The sequence below is a fragment of the Engraulis encrasicolus genome, chromosome 23 (genome assembly GCF_034702125.1).
Source record: "Engraulis encrasicolus isolate BLACKSEA-1 chromosome 23, IST_EnEncr_1.0, whole genome shotgun sequence".
In the NCBI taxonomy this organism is placed as follows: Eukaryota; Metazoa; Chordata; class Actinopteri; order Clupeiformes; family Engraulidae; genus Engraulis; species Engraulis encrasicolus.
In genome coordinates, this window is record NC_085879.1 from 15,062,993 (window position 1) to 15,081,367 (window position 18,375).

Below are 18,375 nucleotides of genomic sequence, written 5' to 3' on the forward strand. Positions count from 1 at the left end.
GTTTTGTTTTAAGTTAGGCTGTGTTTTGACATATACTTTGACCACCACTGTAATCTTGTGTGTAACCACATGTGTTCTTGCAAGAAAGCAGAATAAATTTGGTAAACGAGTGAAGAGCTTTGGTCGCTGTGGCTCATTATGCAGAAAATGTTAACTGACGTGCTCAGATGAATTCTGGCACTGCACACCATTTAGTCAGCCTGCCAAGCCCCCAAAATATACGTTTGATGGCATTTTCTGTTAAAAGTTGGCAACCATGCCAGAAGTTATCAGTATGGGCTAAGGTTTCAGAATCACCTGGTTGCCAACACGGAACTTGACCTTTAAGGTCAAATATGAAGGTCAAAAGGTCAACCACAGTCAAATAACAGTGTTATTTAGTTAACAAGTGTTAAAAAGATGTTAAAAGTGGGCAACCATGCCAGAAGTCATCAACATGGACTAAGGATTCAGAATGAAATTGTTGCCAAAACGGAACTTGACCTTTAGGTCAAATTTTAAAGGTCAATAGTCAAAAAAATGTATTTTCCTGGTTAGTCTATTTTGGGAACTGTATAGTGATGGAATTCTTTTTTTCAAATGTATGTAAGCAACCAGCTAGATGGTATCAGCATGGACTAAGGTTTCAGAATCACCTGGTTGCCAACATGGAAACTTGACCTTTAAAAGGTCAAATTTGAATGTCAAAAACAATGCATTTTCTGGTTTGCCTTTTTTGGAGGGCTTCATATTCATGGAATTCTTTTTCAAAAGTTGACAATCATGCTAGAAGTTATCAGCATGGACTAAGGTTTCATGGTCCATGGTTGCCAGCATGGAACCTGACCTTTAAGGTCAAATTTGAAGGTCAAAAGGTCAACCGGGGTAAAAAAGGAAAATATGTTTTGGGTTTTTTGTGATGTGCTTTCATAAAATACAAGTTGTTTGCATGATGTATTGAATAATTAGTACCTGGAGGAGATGTTTCATATTATTTAAATCATTTTAGGCGAGTGAAAGTTTTGGAACAAATAATCTTAAAGAAAACAAAACACTGTTTTGATGAGGTTTCTCCCGAAGCGGACAGCGCTGTCAAAATTTGCATTTAGGGTTTTCTGACAGGGGGCTGTGGAAGTGGTCGCGAGAGTCACCCTTCACCTGTATCAATGACTCTGGACAGTAATTAATTAACCTTTTAATTCTACTTAGAGCCCCTTTAAAACCAACTCTTCAGTGAACAACAAAAACAAGGAAATTTGCCTTTCTGTTCCAATACTTTAGGGGACTGTATATTTAGAAGTTTTATAGTCTTTTATTATTAGGGTATGAGTGAAAGTGATTATTGCAAATTGTCAATAACAAGAATGTAATTGATCATATTGTTTCTTTACTTCAATAATAATTAAAACAATAATTAAAATTCAAATGTGATGTCAGTACATACTGGATATTTATGTATTTAAAAGGAGCTATTGTTGCTGTTATTACAAAAAGGTTGTGTCATCCAGATCATGTTCTATCCCTACAGCGTTTAAACATTCTACATTTTAATCACATGCAGGTATACAGGGCTGTCCATTCCTCAGGCAACTGCAGGCATGTATTGCCCACTTGGTTCTACAACCACATCTTATCAGTCCTAAGCTACTATGTGGAACTGGAGATTTCCTTTACCACACAGCCATCAAGTGTTGGTCTACAACTTTCCAACCACCTGTCTCCTCAGTGTCTTTGTTAATATATACTTTGTCAGACTGCAGCCATACATTTGCCTGCTGATTTGCTTGTGCAAGATGCAATCCATATGCATCTCTTGGTGGTAACATATCAATTGCCTTTTTGTCTTCTGAAAATAGTCAATCAATACCCAAAGATAAGCATGGTGCTTTGTACAGGTGACACAAAAAACTCAAGCCTGGGAAATTGCAACAGAACATTCTACAGTAGTCATGAGAACATCAAGAGTGCAATACTTGCTCTACTCTTACTCTAGGTTATTTCCTAACCATGATATGACATAGCAAATCAGCAAGTATCCTTCATTGCTATAACCATTTGAAACACATCAGAAATAACTGAAGTCATTATTTTTTCTATGGAAAGAAGCAAATTCACTGGTGAGCCAAGGCATATCCCATTTCATACCAGCAGCTTAATGTGCTTCACAAAGAAGAATAAAGTAATTGAGATGACCAGAATGAAAATTTTTAAAAATACACGTTTAAGTTAATTTCATGCTAATGAGCGATGATGAATGTCCAAGGATGACAGGCCAGAGCCCCACCATGATAAGCCAAATCAAACATTAAATTATAGGCCTACTAATTATTCAATATACAGTACCATGCAAACAACTATTTCCTGAAAGCACATCACCAAAAAACTGATTTTTTATTGATCTCGGTTGACCTTTTGACCTTCAAATTTGATCTTAGAGGTCAAGTTCCATATGGTAACCAGGTGATTCTGAAACCTTAGTCCATACTGATACGTTCTAGCATGGTTGCCAACTTTTGAAAACAATAATTCCATGGATATAAAGATCACCAAAAAAGACATTGTACATTGTTTTTGACCTTCATATTTGACCTTAAAGGTCAATTCCCTCTTGGCAACCAGGTGATTCTGAAACCTTAGTTCATGCTGATAACTTCTAGCATGGTTACTAACTTTTGAAAAAGATTTCCACGAACACAGTCCCACAAAAAGTCAAACCTTAAAATACATAGTGTTTGACCTTTTTAACCTTCAAATTTGACCCTAAAGCTCAAGTTCCGTGTTGGCAACAAGTTGATCCTGAATCCTTAGTCCATGCTGATGACTTCTGGCATGGTTGCCCACTTTTGACATCTTTTTTTAAAAAATGTTTTAACTAAATAACAAATTGGTACTGTTATTTAACCGTGTTTGACCTTTTGACCTTCAGATTTGACCCTAAAGGTCAAGTTCCATGTTGGCAACCAGGTGATTCTGAAACCTTAGCCCATGCTGATAACTTCTGGCATGGTTGCTAACTTTTAAAAAAAAATGATGCCATCAAAAGTTTATTTAAGCACCTTAGCTGCTGGTGGCAGGCTGACTAATGATGCAAACTGGAAACAGATCAAAGGCAGCAGTGGGTCTACACATTTAGGAGCCCTTGGCAAGATACACATATAGGGCCCTCTTGACTTATTGTTGCTGGTTTGGGGCCTACTCAGCCTATTGGTAAAACTGGCTTTGATGACATGGTCGCAAACATTTTCGTCTACGGTACATAAGCCACTAATTTCAGTTCTTTATCCATTCCTACACTGATGGCCTCGTGACCTGGAAATGAGCTGTGTGTGTGTGTGTGTGTGTGTGTGTGTGTGTGTGTGTGTGTGCGTGCACGTGTCTGTGTGTGACCTGCCTGTGCACAACACTGCTCTACAGGAAAGGATTTTATGACTGATGCACCCGTGTGTGTGTGTGTGTGTGTGTGTGTGTGTGTGTGTGTGTGTGTGTGTGTGTGTGTGTGTGTGTGAGTGTGTGTGTGTGTGTGTGTGTGAGTGTGTGTGTGTGTGTGTGTGTGTTTGCGTGTGTGCATGTGTGTGTGTGTGAGTGAGTCTGTGTGTGTGTGAGAGAACGAGAGCGAGAGAGAGAGAGAGAGAGAGAGAGAGAGAGAGAGAGAGAGAGAGAGAGAGAGAGTGTGTGTGCGTGTGTGTGTGTGTGTGTGTGTGTCTGTGTGTATAATAACCGGCCTAAATAAGAAAAAAAACAAAGCAGCTAGCTGAGTATTGCTCACTTTCTGCAGTTATACTGTAGGCAGTTTGCATGTACTGTATGGAGAAGGATATGCCACTATATCCTTGAAGAGGCTGTAGACCACTATAATTTTGGTATTGATGTAAAAGACACATGATTGCTTCTTTAACATTGTTAGGGGCACTGTATTGTTTTCTCAATAATTATTGGTCTTCCCTAAACAAATCGAAATGTGTGTGTGTGTGTGTGTGTGTGTGTGTGTGTGTGTGTGTGTGTGTGTGTGTGTGTGTGTGTGTGTGTGTGTGTGTGTGTGTGTGTGTGTGTGTGTGTGTGTGTGTGTGTGTGTGTGCACGACCCCTGTCATGCAGGAACAGAAAAAGGGGTTGTGAGTAATGAGACTGGGGCCTGACAGGAAAGGTCTTTTGGACAGACAAAGGTCCCTCCCTTTGTTCAGCAAGAGGAACTACACACCACATTGTATAATTATCATATAATATATATATATATATATATATAGATATATAGATATATTTAATATTATATATTATTGTATCTTTATCTTCTGAAACTCATGAAAACCGCTTGGCCATGGTTTCCAGGCTGTGCAGCTGATCTGGACAAATGTGCTGCACCCGTCACTAGGGTCCCTGACACTGTGGTCACTGATCCTGGGGCTCCCTCGTATGGTTTACACAGTAGATAGACCTCCATCCAATAGCCCCACTGCATCCTTTTCGTTTCAGACACCACATTTAAACCAATTTGCCCTATCCAGCTCAGTCAATCAGAGCAGACCTATGTACCTGGGTACTGGGTAAAATGTATACTTGAGCATTTTTTGAGGTGGGTACACTGTATATATATTTGTGTTATTCTAAATAATGGATCCATCAATTTTAGGTCGGTATACTGAAATCCCAGAAATTTTGAAGTGGGTATACTGCGTGTACAGTGCAACCTTAGAGATTGGCAATCCTTCATAATGGTAGACATCACACTGCATGTTACTCTTCAGCATCACTGCCCCCTACAGGTACTGGTAACACTCTGCTGGAGCAATGGAGCAGCAAACTTTGAGTGCAGAATCTGACTACCGTAGATTGTATTTATCTATGTAATAACAAAAGTCAAAGAGCATGCAGTCTGTGTGTGATCATTTCTTTACTGAATACTTTATCAAAGTCAAACACACACACGCACGCACGCACGCACGCACGCACGCACGCACGCACGCACGCACGCACACACACACACACACACACACACACACACACACACACACACACACACACACACACACACACACCGAGCGTGTGGAGAGAAAATAATACAGATATTTATTTACAATGTAAATAATACATGCATAGTTGTTAATAATATGCACTTCATAATCATACATAGGCCCAAAGATATTCAGTATCACTAGTCACTATGCAAGACTAAAGATTTCTAGACTACCTTTAAATCATGGTTCTGTAAAAGACTGAATCAGTTGGATCTGCATCAGAAAGAAAGGTTACAAAAATGTATATTAGGCCTATATTATTTTATATTTTATATTATATTATATTATATTATATTATATTATATTATATTATATTATATTATATTATATTATATTATATTATATTATATAGGGTGAAACGATTCATTTAAAAATTAACAGGTCAGGTACTGTATGAATGGATATTCCATATCTGGGGCCATATTGTTATATCTGTGGCAATTATACTGTATCTTTGACAACTATGTGGCTGATTTCACCCCTTTACTTAGACATAAAAAGATGCATAATTACAGTGCGCACACGCTACCTTACCTTGGTGTCACTTGGTCCTGTCCATTGGTGTCGTATACCATAACCTCTGTTTTCAAAAAAAGAAATTCCAAACTTTTTACTTAGGCCCCAAAGTAACTTTTTCCTCTTTTCCACTGCTGGTCTTCTGGTAGGGCTACAGCTTGACACAGCACGACTCGGCCGCCACTTTTTGCTTTACGATTGAGCTGTGTCGTGCCTATTCGAAAAGCATAAACTGGCGTCCGAGTCGCGCTGTGTTGAGTTGTATAGGCCTACCAGAAAACTGGCAGTGGAAAAGAGGCATATGTAGCCTCCAGTGGCACGCTGTAATAGTCATTGAAAAGTGAGCTACTGTACCAAAGTACTACAATACTATGACATCACAGAGGGCTTTTAGCAATGCACTACAACTTCGTCATTGCCATTCTGGTAACAGCAAATGTATAACGCGGTGTCTTAATGGGTTAAATCCTTGTTTAGCATGATATGACTCAGCATCTGTAATGATATTTCTCGACATGTCATGACACCTACTCGATGTCAAGTGTCACAAAATCACAATGATGCCCTTTATTCATGGAAAAGGAACATTAATTTAATTGTGAAATAAGCCCTGTGACCTTTGACACCCCATAGACACCCATCACCTGTCACAACCTGTGTCATGGCATGTTTGAAGACAAATGTCATGACACGTGTCATAGTACTTGTCAGAACACATGACAAAGTGCACAGTCTATTTTCTCCCAGATGGCCTCACCTTCATAGACGCTATCATCGGGCATATTTGTCCAGGACCTGTAAGATGGAGAAATATGGAAGACTGATATTCAGGTCACATAGAAAATTAACAGTAATGTGATAGCAACAATAATAATAAAAAAACGGTGACACTTTTTTTAGGGATAGGCCTACATCTATTAGCACTAATACATGCAACGTTCCTGTATAAGTAACTTGTAAGGCATGTACAAAGCAAAATAAAACATTTGCTAGGCATGTATTCGCAAATGTCTTGTTCATGCACAATAAGGGATTTATTACCAATTTAACCTTAGTGAGGACTTAGTAGGCCTTAGCATTTGCCTTACAAGGTACTTATGCAGGCATTAACATTGTATGTATTAGTGCTAATAGATGTATCCCTAAAATAAAGTGTCACCAAAAAAAATATTCTGGCTAGCCTTGAAGAAAAAAAAAAAATATATATATATATATATATAACAATACCACTAACCTCTTACACGTACATTTTCCTGTGAAAACACAAAGTTTGAAATGAAAAGAGACATGTACAGAAAAAAAAGAAAAGGCAGCAAACTGGTGTGGAAGTGAAACAATGAGCCAAATTTAGACAGTAGCCTAATAATGTGCACAGTGCTCTGCCAGTGAGATGCTGTAATAGTTGTTGAACAGACTTAGCTATCACAGTACTGCACTATATTACACAGAACATTTAGTAATGCATTATGTCTTAGTCATTGTTATTCTTTTGACACCAATAACTGCCAGAGGCCTTGTCCTAACACAGTGGTTCTCAACGTGGTGGTCAAACTGTCAAAACATATATGTGGTTATGGGTCCTTGGGGGGAAATGGTCATTTAGGGGTATGAAAATCCTTTGTCTAAACCAGCTACATACCATTCTTCCAGAGCAGTATCATCAGAAGCAGAAGCAGGACCAGCGAAGGCAGCAGGAACAGAGGCGCCAACGCCACTTCAGTGGAGGATGAAGTGACCCCGGGAGGAGATTCAGTACTGTGGTTTCCTAACAACAGGAAAAGAGTGTCAATTTCACTTGGTCAGTAGTTCAAAATTATTGGTTCTCAACGTTTTTTGACCAATCTAAATGTCTCACCTGAAACCCGCAGGGACACGGAGTTGTTCCCACACATGTTCAACTCTGTTGTGTTAAGGGGACGCGCTGAAACCACGCAGCTGTAGTTGCCCGTGTCGCTCTCCCGCACTCTCCTTTGACGGAAGACAGCCTCTTTCCTCCGAGAGTCCCACATCTCAACACGGATGATGATTTCGTTCAGGCAGAGGTACGCCAGCAGGACGGGAGTGTCTGGGGCATCTTTTGAGATGCATGTGAAGTCCACGTCTGCGTCTGGTTTCACCTCAGACCCATTTCCAGCAATGACCGCTGGATACACTCTGTCTGCAAGGCAATAAAGGATCTTCAATGTCAAAATGTCCATATGACATGTTTTAAACCCCGAAACGTCTATGTATATATGAATTTCTACCACTCAGTATGCAGCTTATCTCTTGTACTCCCAAGACTTTTGGCTGATAATACCTCTATTTTTACACTTAAGTCTCTGTGATATCTGCTGTCTGTTTGAGAACTTGAGTGTGAAGTTGTGTCATTCAGTAGATTTGAAGTTTAGAATAAGTATATTATGAATACTTTTGGTAACACTTTACTTGACGTCAGTGTCATAAGCATGTCATAACAGTGTCATGACTGTTGGCCTTACCGGTAAGTGACATTCGTTGTCTTTGCCATAACCGAATGTCACTTCAGGCCAGCAGTCATTATTGAGCCATGTTGATGACATGGACATAATGTTTATGACACTTGCATAACTGTGCCATGACACTGTAATGACATGCTTATGACACCAGCATCAAGTAAAGTGTTACCATCCTTTTATACCTTTTTGTGCTTCCATTCAAGGGATGTTTTAAATGTAATTATACTGTGTATAATGACAAAGGCTGTCTAATGCTATGTGTATCTCTAGGCTATTACATATAACTGAATGAATCCAAAAACGTAATTCCCCCAACATACATTATGTGCTATTGAAACATCAGCATGATGCACACTGAAACGGTGATGAGGGCTCACCAATCACTTGGAGGAAGATTGCATTTTCTCCCTGTCCTTTTACATCTTTGGGGTGATATTTTGTTCTGGAGAACATGCAGCTGTAGTTTCCAGAGTCTTCTTTCTTGGCATTTCTAATCAGGAAAATGGAGTCCGGACATTCGGTTTCCATGCTGTCTATCCCGGCTCCATTTTTGCACAGGTAAACGTAGACGCGTTCTTCAGGTTTCTTGTATCCAAAAGCACTGCACTTTATATCTTTGGTATCCCCAAAGTTAACATGTGAGGACCCGAAAATACGTGCAGCGTGGATTGTATCTGCATGCATAAATTACACACAATTAGACTGTAACCCATGGTGTAGTCTACGTAGAACGCGGGTATACGGAGTATACCCTCTTCTAAATTTCAGGGATTTCAGTATACTTAAAATTGATTGATCCATTGTTTTGAATAGCAGAAATATATACAGTATACCCTCTTCAAAAACTGCTCAAGTATACAGTATACCCACTTCAAAAAAGTAGACTACACCACTGACTGTAACATGTTATTTCGTGCATGCTTGGTCCTTAATCACACAGGATGTATGTATCTAGTACTGTATAATGAAAAGTCTGACAAACATAAAAACATCAACAGAAAACAACAACAAACAAATAACAAAAGACAAAAACATTACAGTAGACCTAATAATTAACATGTGTATTTCGTTAAGGAAATTCACTTAAATACCCACCTGCTTGCAGTGTGGTTTTAGTTACTAGTCCTGAAAAAAGAGCACATTACATGAATGCAAACACAACTCAGTAATTCATTTCCATTCCAAAGGACTGACTGAACTCAGAGGCTTTCAAGAATTATAGGCTACAAACACTATGCACTACATTTCCTGGCACATGCACATGCACATGTAAAATGGCTGTGCATGCAAGGTCCCTAACAGGTTTGACCAGGCCCAGAGCAATATCATCTGAAAATGCCCCAAATGCAAATATAATGGAGACCCAATTTTCTTCCCTGAGTGCAAGAGCAAGGAAAAGTAGCCTATGTATTTATAAACTTTTAGTGACGACGTGTGAGCTATTTCTATTGTATTGGCTGCCTGATATACACTAGATGCCACTTTGACAACCTATTTACATTGGAGTGAATGGCTCAAATCAGATCCATCAATTTGGTGGTCACTCAGGAGTGCCGCATCACTTATCTATTGCCAAAAGCAGGTGTTCTTTAGCTCAAGTAAATTAGTCACATGACAATATGGTAAAATGTAACATCAGTGGTTGCTGTTGTTAAGTCTTGCCAAGGATTTCCAAAGGCACACTGCACAAGCCTTTAATGTAATGGACCGACGCATTGTGTAGATCAGATCACCAAAATAGCTTCAGATCGCCAGCATGTTTAGCTTGTATAATTCTGTCCACAATTGATACACGTACCCTGTGGGTGATGGTAAAACAACAGCTATGAAAAACATAGGGTACCAGAGCAAGCCGGCAGCGCCCAAGGTTGAGCTATGTCATGACCAGGAGAAGAGAGCATTAACTGTGTCAAGTGAAATGTGGAACTAAACCTTTTGAAGGTCATTTTTTTTTTAATCATTTCCACTTGTTGGACAGTACCAAAGACTCACATGGCAGATGAATGATTTCATTGAATGCCCAGAGGCATAATAGGATGTGATGAACTGTGCTGGGAAAATGTTACAGAAAAAAGACAGTCGACTTCTTGTGTGTTTCCATGCAGTTTTGATTGGTTTTATGGCAGGTTCAGTTGTTTCAAAGTTTTTCCCACACAAATATAACACAGACTCAACACACCTATTGATATTCTGTACTCTTAGCATGACATGAAAGGGATTAGTCCAGATATGATTAGATGGCACCTTCTTGAACAAAGACTGGTGCTAAATATTGTAAGCCTAATAATAATATCAACATTATAGATTTTGCATAAAGCTACACTGTAAGCAACACCAATCATCTGTATGAATACTGTACAACTTAAACCAAATACATTATAGTAAAGTAGCCCAGAGAGAGAGAGAGAGAGAGAGAGAGAGAGAGAGAGAGAGAGAGAGAGAGAAAGAGAGAGAGAGAGAGAGAGAGAGAGAGATGTAGGTGAAAAGCAAGTTACCGTATTGCAGATTTCCTGCCCATACTCAACAAGGGCCAGTGACCAAATTACGTTGATGTCTTAATCAAAGCACATCACTTAGCGATAACTCTTCAAATAATAATACTAAAAAACTGCCCACACTTACCCAGAAAGAACAGTAAGATGCAAATTACAGAGCCCATGAGAATGGAATATTTAAACAGCAGACAAAGTGGTCGTTGAAAGCATTGGCTCGATGGAGGATATGGTCACTGCCAGTCACATTCTCAGGTTGAGTCAGTTGCACATTTCCTGCTTGTGCTGCTAATCATACATCCCTTTTAGTGTGTCATGTGGCATGAAAACAGTGATAGCTTTCAAGACTGTTGTTGTAGACCAGACTCTTATTATGAAATGGACCCACAATTCAGCTTAGAGCCTTTCAGTACTGTATATATGTTTTTTTTGTTTATCAACACGGTGTTGTGAGGAGGGATAAGACACTGGCAGCCAACTACATTAGCTTTTTTTTTTTTACCGACAGCGGTTTCCAACAATCAGAGGTTGAGTTGTGCGCAGCTAGTTTGGCGCAGTCAGGAGAAAACTAAAATTTAGAACCCATGTATACTTAATTGCATAACATTGCAACACCACAACATACTGCTCAGTGCTCACAGTAACTCAGTAGTCCTGGGCCTTTCTTTGACGTGAAAGTGAAAGCCCAACTGGGAAACTGCAACTCCCATTGTCATTGTGACACAGCACTCCACAGCACACAAGTGAACACTGCACACAACGAAGTTGCATTTATGCTTCACCCCTGCAAGGGGGCAGCCCCCAATGGCGCCCCAAGGGAGCAGTGCGGCAGGACGGTACCATGCTCAGGGTACCTCAGTCATGGAGGAGGATGGGAGAGAGCACTGGTTAATTACTCCCCACACCAACCTGGCAGGTCGGGAGTCGAACCGGCAACCTTTGGGCTACAAGTCTGATGCCCTAGCCACTTACCCATGACTGCCCTGATAATGATGCATCTGACACCATGTTTCAGATTATCATGGGTCATTCTACGATTCGGCTACGCTTTTACAGTTTTTCTCGATTGGTTTGGCTAATTTCTCAAAACCGAGATGACATTCTCAAAACAACACGGACAAATCTCCAAACCAACTTACAATTTCCCACAACAGAATGGCATTTTTCATTGCTTTCATCAAATTTCAAATGCTTTGTACATTTCTCAAATGTTTAGTACATCTCGGCAGATGGCTACGTATATACAAGTACCCTACAGTTGACACATTGAGCATACATTTAGCACATTTTCCAAATAAATTGACCTGTCTTATCTAAACGAATTAGACAATTCTCAGTCTAATGGTTGCCCTCTCCAAAACATGTCAGCATGATTTCATTGTGTGAGTCATCATATGCAAAGTAGTCTACACAATTGTCAAAACAGTCAAGGAATATTTTAAGATTTTCTTTACTGTAAACAGTAAATTCATGACAGTGTTCAACAGGCCAGATGGTATTGTAACTTTACTAGTTTGTAAAAAATAATTTTACAACAGTGTATACTACAGTTTCCTCTGTTATTTGGCTAATTTCTTGACATTTTTTCAAACGGCATTATGTGGAAGGAATTTAGTTTCGACACACGGGTAAACTGTTTTTGGAGTGATATGAGCAAGTGATGAGGATCCATGGCGTTATGCTGAACCATCCAGTTTATTTTGACAGAATGACTAAATGAATGCAAATGAGCCAAACCAATTGAGAAGGATATATGCCATTTTTATGGTACTATGGTATTTATGTGGGAGACGTTTTAGTGCTGATGCAAGAATGAGCTGTTTTGGGAGGTATATGACATTTTGCTAGTTATCTGAACTGTTGTGCAGAAGTGTAAGAATGTTTAGCCAAATGGCCCAAAATTTATAGAAATGTCATCTCGGTTTCAAGAAATTGGCCAAACCAATCGAGAAAAACTGTAAGTCCATGGATTTTATTTGCCAATTCCACTAACTATAAACTGCATCCAATGATGTTTTGGAAATTCCCAGGTGAAAAAGTGGTTCAATTTCGTACAATAAAAGCACGACTGGTGTACTTAGCAACACCATGGCGCTCAAAGCTCATAACAGGAGTCTGAGTCAAAGCCTTCTTAAAAGAAGGACGATGTGTGTGTTGACATTTACATTACAGTGAGGACGGCTAACTGAGGTTCATTTAAAGTTTCCAACGATTGTATAGGCAGCGGGCGTGCGCTGCTACGCGATCGAAATTGAGATAAGAAAATATTAAACATCAAAATTAAGCCTTGCCTTTCAGTAAGTATCATTCTGTAAGAATCATACTTCATTGAAACAGCATGTTTCCTGACGACATATGGCCAGTGTTGTTTTCAGTTAATGTTTGGATTTTATGATAATTTGAGACAGCCGTCAATAGGCTACCTACTGGTACCCTGACCCTTCTCTCTCTGTCTCTCTCTCACACACAGGATCAGCATCTCAGCATGATTTGTATTTTTCCTTCATGAATTACTATCCCTTAATTCACTATTGTGTTTTGATGTCAACACCTGATTTTTGGGGTGATGATGGCGTAAAAAGAGTTAAATTGCATGTATAAAGCACATAGCCTACTGTATAAAAAAGGACGAAAAACTTGTTGTTGTATCAGAAAGAAAACACAAACAGACATGTGACAGAATAAACAGACATAGGCCTAAATACTATTAGAAGAGCAGTAAGGATGAGGCATAGGTGGAAAATTACTGAGCTTTCTTTATTAGGCCTACAGACTCACAGACAAGACCATTTTCCCTTATGAGCAACACTCGAGAAAGCAAGTCAGGTAGCTTCATGTCCAGCAGACACTCATTACATTACATTACATTACATTACATTACATTGCATTTGGCAGACGCTTTATAACCAAAGCGACTTTCAAAAGAGGACATAATCAAGCCAACATCACAAGCAAATACAAAGTGCACAGGAGATATACAGAACAAGTGCAGTTGCAAAGAGGGGTTAGTTTTTTTTTGTTTTTTTTTAAGAGTAAATAACGAGTACACACCCACACACAAACACACACTCACAAACTAAACTAAACTAAACATCATGTCAGGAGTCTGCCCTGGGGCAAGGCCAGTTCAAGCATTAGTCTAGTAGATTCTCTCGAAAGAGGAATGTCTTTAGTTGTTTCTTGAAAGCTGCAAGAGATGTGCTCAGTCTTGCTGCCTCTGGGAGACTGTTCCACCACTTGGGTACCACAACGGAGAACAATCTTGATTGGGAGTACCTAGAGCGACTGGATGGCAGAGCCAGACGGCTTGTGCTGGATGAGCGCAGTTCTCTTCCAGTAACATAAGGCGTTAGTAGGTCCTTCAGATATGCTGGTGCCGTTCCTGTGATGGTTTTGTAGGCAAGGGTCAATGCCTTGTGCTTGATCCGGGCGGCGATCGGTAACCAGTGCAACTCAATAAATAGAGGAGTAACATGGGTCCTTTTGGGTTGATTGAAAATCAACCGTGCTGCCGCATTCTGGATCATCTGCAGAGGCTTTAGCGCACAAGCAGGTAGACCTGTCATGAGTGAGTTGCAGTAGTCAACGCGGGACAGTACCGTGGCCTGGACCAGTCGTTGTGTAGAATATTGTGTCAGCACAGGTCTGATATTCCGTACGTTGGACATCTGGATTCGACAGGTCCGGGTGACCGAGTTGATGTAGTTGGAGCATGACAGCTCATCATCAATCATGACGCCGAGGTTTTTGGCGACTTTGTTTGGGGTCACGATGGTGGAGCCTATCTTGAGGTTGATGTTGTGACTGAGCGACTCTTTAGCTGGGATCACCAGGAGCTCTGTCTTGGCCAGGTTCAGCTGTAGGTGGTGGTCCTTAATCCATGTTGACAAGTCGGTGAGGCAGGCAGAGATGCGTTCCGAAACCGTGGTGTCCTCTGGACGGAACGACAGGTACATCTGGGTGTCATCAGCATAGCAGTGGTAGGAGAACCCATGTGTTTGAATGACACGTCCCAGGGAGGAGGTGTATATTGCAAACAGAAGGGGTCCCAGCACTGATCCTTGGGGTACGCCTGTGGAGAGGGTGTGAGTCGTAGACAGCTTCCCTTGCCATGACACACTGAAGGTGCGTCCAGAGAGGTAGGAGTTGAACCATGAGTGGACAACGCCTGTGATTCCCATGGCTCTGAGTATCCTCAGGAGGATCTTGTGGTTGACTGTGTCAAAGGCTGCAGACAGGTCTAGTAGTATGAGGACCGAGGATAGTCCTTCCGTTCTTGCAGTCCTTAGAGTTTCAGTCACTGAGAGTAACACAGTTTCAGTTGAATGTCCACTTCTGAAACCAGATTGTTTTGGGTCCAGTAATCCGTTCTGGCTTAGGAAGTTGGTGACCAGCTTTGCAACTGCCCTTTCTAGCGTCTTGGATAGGAAGGGAAGCAGTGAGACAGGTCTGTAGTTTTCGACATGAGCAGGGTTCAGTGTAGGCTTCTTCAGTAGTGGTGTCACCCTTGCTTGTTTGAAGGCGGAGGGGACAGTGCCGGAGGAGAGTGAGGAGTTCATGATGGAATCCACTCAGATGTACGAATTGTACATGTTTCCAAACTAAGCTGCTTTTTTTTAAAAAAAATGATGCTGTGAAAGACAAAACAAGATGTTCTAGGGTAAAGGCGTGTGCAACTAGCAGAGATAAGATGTCATAGGCCTACCGCTGTTGCTTCAAAGAAATGGAGAACTATGTGAAACTAGGGTGCGAAAACCACAATGCAGGGGCAGTTTGTTTTTAGACCCTGAGAGGGGTGAAGGGGGTCACATAGGCCTATACTTTTATTTTATTTTATTTGACAAGGATTATATACCGGATGCAAATATGTATAACATGCATAGCATACCACTACGCATGATTACAACTATAAGGGTATTTTTCATCTGTAGTCATTGGACAAGAATTGTCATTGAAAAGGAAAATGATTAGAATAAAGATATAGGGTATAACAAAACATGCTATGAGGGGATTAAGGACATGAAAAAACACAAGATCAATGACTAAATTGTACACAGTGTTACCATTTCTTAAGACCTGATTTTAAAAGTACTGTGTGTGGATGATTGCATGATTGAAGAGATCAAAGAGTTGCAACCAACAACACTTGAGCTATTAGGTCTGTGCATTATATCTAACCAACCGTGCCGGGGAACACTAGTGTACTGTGAGAGACTATCTGGTGTGTCGTGAAAATTATCAGAGATGGGACCAAGTCACTAATTTGCATGAAAATCGCGCTATCACAAGGCCGCTACAGATGGCGCCACGACTATGTCTTGAGAAAGCTAGCTGAAGTACTGGAGGAGTGCAGACAGGATAGCAGAATAGCCGACAGAGGACCCCACCACCTTTGTCGCGAAAGGAGGGATCAGAAGCATCAGGCAAAGAGAAACATCAAGGCCCTTCAGTCCCGGCCAGGATTGGAGCATGAAGGTCGACTTGGACAGGAAGCTTCTGTTTCCCACAGAGATTACCACCACATCTCAGACATAGTGGCGTGGTCCACAAAGGCAAGAGCGGTGGCCCTCATTGAGCTCACCGTGCCAATAGAGGAAGGGATCGAGACTGCCTTCGAGCGGAAAAAGCCAAGTACTCTGAGCTGGCTGCTGAGTGCCGAGAGGTGGTTTGGAAGACTACCATCTACCCAGTGGAGGTTGGATGCAGAGGCTTTATGGGGTTGTCGACTATACGCCTCCTAAAGGACGTGGGAGTCACCGGAAGAAGGCTTAAGAAGGCAACAAAGGAACTGGCAGAGGAGGCGGAGAAATGCCGTGTACAGACCAAGAGCGAACGGAGCGAACGAAGCGACGGAAGTCATTATTTCTCTATGGAGGGCACGCGACCTGCGCTACCAAAGCGAATTCGCCAGTAGCGAAGCTTCTTGCGCGACCAGAGCGAATTTTGAAGATTAAACTAAATCTAATCGCAGGCAAATTCGCTCTGACGCTGTTCGCCGACAACCAATCGGAACGTGCATATCTCCGATTGTCCCAGGCTGTCAAGCCAGAGCCGTTATGTGATTAGCTGAATCAAACATGTCAATGCTGCGTCTGGAGCGAATACAGCGTATTCAAGGCGAAACTTCTTCTGCTACCCACACTACCAGGCAGCGTAGTTCGCTCTTGGTCTGGACACGGCAAAAGAGAGCTTTTGGCTCTGGCTGCGGAGGAAGGACAGAAACTGGGGGAAGAACACCTAACCCCCAGACAGCAGCTGCAGGGAACAGCAAGCCTATCTCCCAACCGGCTTGCGCATTCGGCACTTCACTCAACACTGTTGCCGCCCCAGCAACCAACGCACCCGAGCACAGCTGCTTGGAAGGGGTTAAAGCCAGCAGCCAACGAACACCAAACAGCTCAACTGCCTTATTTTCCTTTTTTTTATGCTTATCAAATGTATGAAACGTATGTATTGTTGGTGTGAGCTGTACGCCAGAAGCAGATAGACCAGGAGCCCAGAGGGGTCAGCCTAGTTGGGAAGGTTACCAATTTTTATTGGTACTACCATGTCTGGCATGGTCCCCAGATAGAGGAACGGCACGTCTGCCGGGTTCCCTCTGGTGGGTGTGGCCAGGGGGGGTGTAAAACTAGCACCCCAAAAATGGGCTAGATTAGTTGGTGAGGTTACCACTTGAAACCTGTTGCAAATTGTTTGCCATGGTCCCCTGATTGAGGAATGGCCACTGCCAGATGTTTTTAGTGGTGGGCGGGGCTTGCCAGACATCATTAACCCTATTCAGACTGGGCTTTTTTGGCATTCCTGGGCCTGGGGGGGGGGGCTCTTTTGACCCCCCCCTCATAACTCATGAACGGAATACAGTATGACTACGAAACTTGGGGGAGATGATCTACATATGGACATCTATGAATGACATCATTTTTGTGTAATTATCTGGTATTATGACGTCATTATGACATCATTATCATATTATGCCCAAAATCTCGCCAGAATGGATTTTCCAACAAATTTAGGTAATGCACTTAAATTTTAATGATTTTATGCTTCAAACCACTTAAATGCTCACTAGGTTATCTGATGCTAATGGGAATAACAAAAAAATATGAAAATATATGGCGTCATAGATATGGTTAAGTGATTTTTGGTCAGGCATACCTGTCAGAAAACCGTTGCCATGGCAACGGCAAAAATGATAAACCTAATCTTTCGGTACCTAACTGTAGCCAACTAAATGTTAGGAAAAGTCACAAAGTTTCGTAGTCATAGCTTAAGTCGTTCAGGAATTATACAACATCAAAGTTGCTGCGGGCACTTTTAGCTCCCCCCCCAGTCTGGATAGGGTTAAGTGAGGGCTGGAAAATGGGCTAGATCAGTTGGTGAGGTTACCACTTGAAACCTGTTACAAATTGTTCATCATAGTCCCCTGATAGAGAAATGACCACTGCCAGACATTTTTAGTGGTGGGTTACCCCCGGCAGACGGCCCCGAATGAAGACACCCCCAAAAATGGGCTAGATCAGTTGGTGAGGTTACCACTTGAAACCTGTTGTAAATTGTTTATCATAGTCCTCTGATAGAGAAATGACCATTGCCAGACATTTTTGGTGGTGGGTTACCCCCGGGCAGACAGCCCTGTATGATGCCACCTCCAAAAATGGGCTAGATCAGTTGGTGAGGTTACCACTTGAAACCTGTTGTAAATTGTTCATCATAGTCCCCTGATAGAGAAATGACCATTGCCAGACATTTTTAGTGGTGGGTTACCCCCGGCAGACGGCCCCATATGACGACACCCAAAAATGGGCTCATCAGCTGGTGGGGCAGACTTACACACATTTGTGTTGGTGGATGGGGCTCATCAGACATCGATTAATGGGTAAAATTCTGGTGGGGTTACTGG

General features: G+C 41.5%; 1 protein-coding gene across 1 annotated transcript; it reads right to left on the reverse strand.

Moving 5' to 3' along the window:
• Positions 1-5,520: 5,520 nt before the first annotated feature.
• LOC134439923 (uncharacterized) lies at positions 5,521-10,686 on the reverse strand. The gene is made up of 8 exons (XM_063189849.1): positions 10,606-10,686; positions 9,079-9,108; positions 8,361-8,657; positions 7,362-7,664; positions 7,146-7,271; positions 6,741-6,759; positions 6,264-6,301; positions 5,521-5,570 (listed from the first exon to the last, which is right to left on the reverse strand). Exons 1-8 carry the CDS (start codon positions 10,640-10,642, stop codon positions 5,521-5,523), a joined length of 900 nt encoding a protein of 299 aa, XP_063045919.1. The 5' UTR covers positions 10,643-10,686.
• Positions 10,687-18,375: the final 7,689 nt, after the last annotated feature.

Bases quoted from the DNA above. Each gene is read 5' to 3' on its own strand.
- LOC134439923 (XM_063189849.1), bottom strand. From the start codon at position 10,642: ATGGGCTCTGTAATTTGCATCTTACTGTTCTTTCTGG. The intron at 8,658-9,078 runs GTGGGTATTTAA...TTATGCATGCAG, and splicing joins TAAAACCACACTGCAAGCAG to ATACAATCCACGCTGCACGT. The intron at 5,571-6,263 runs GTGAGGCCATCT...TTTTGAAAACAG, and splicing joins CGATGATAGCGTCTATGAAG to AGGTTATGGTATACGACACC.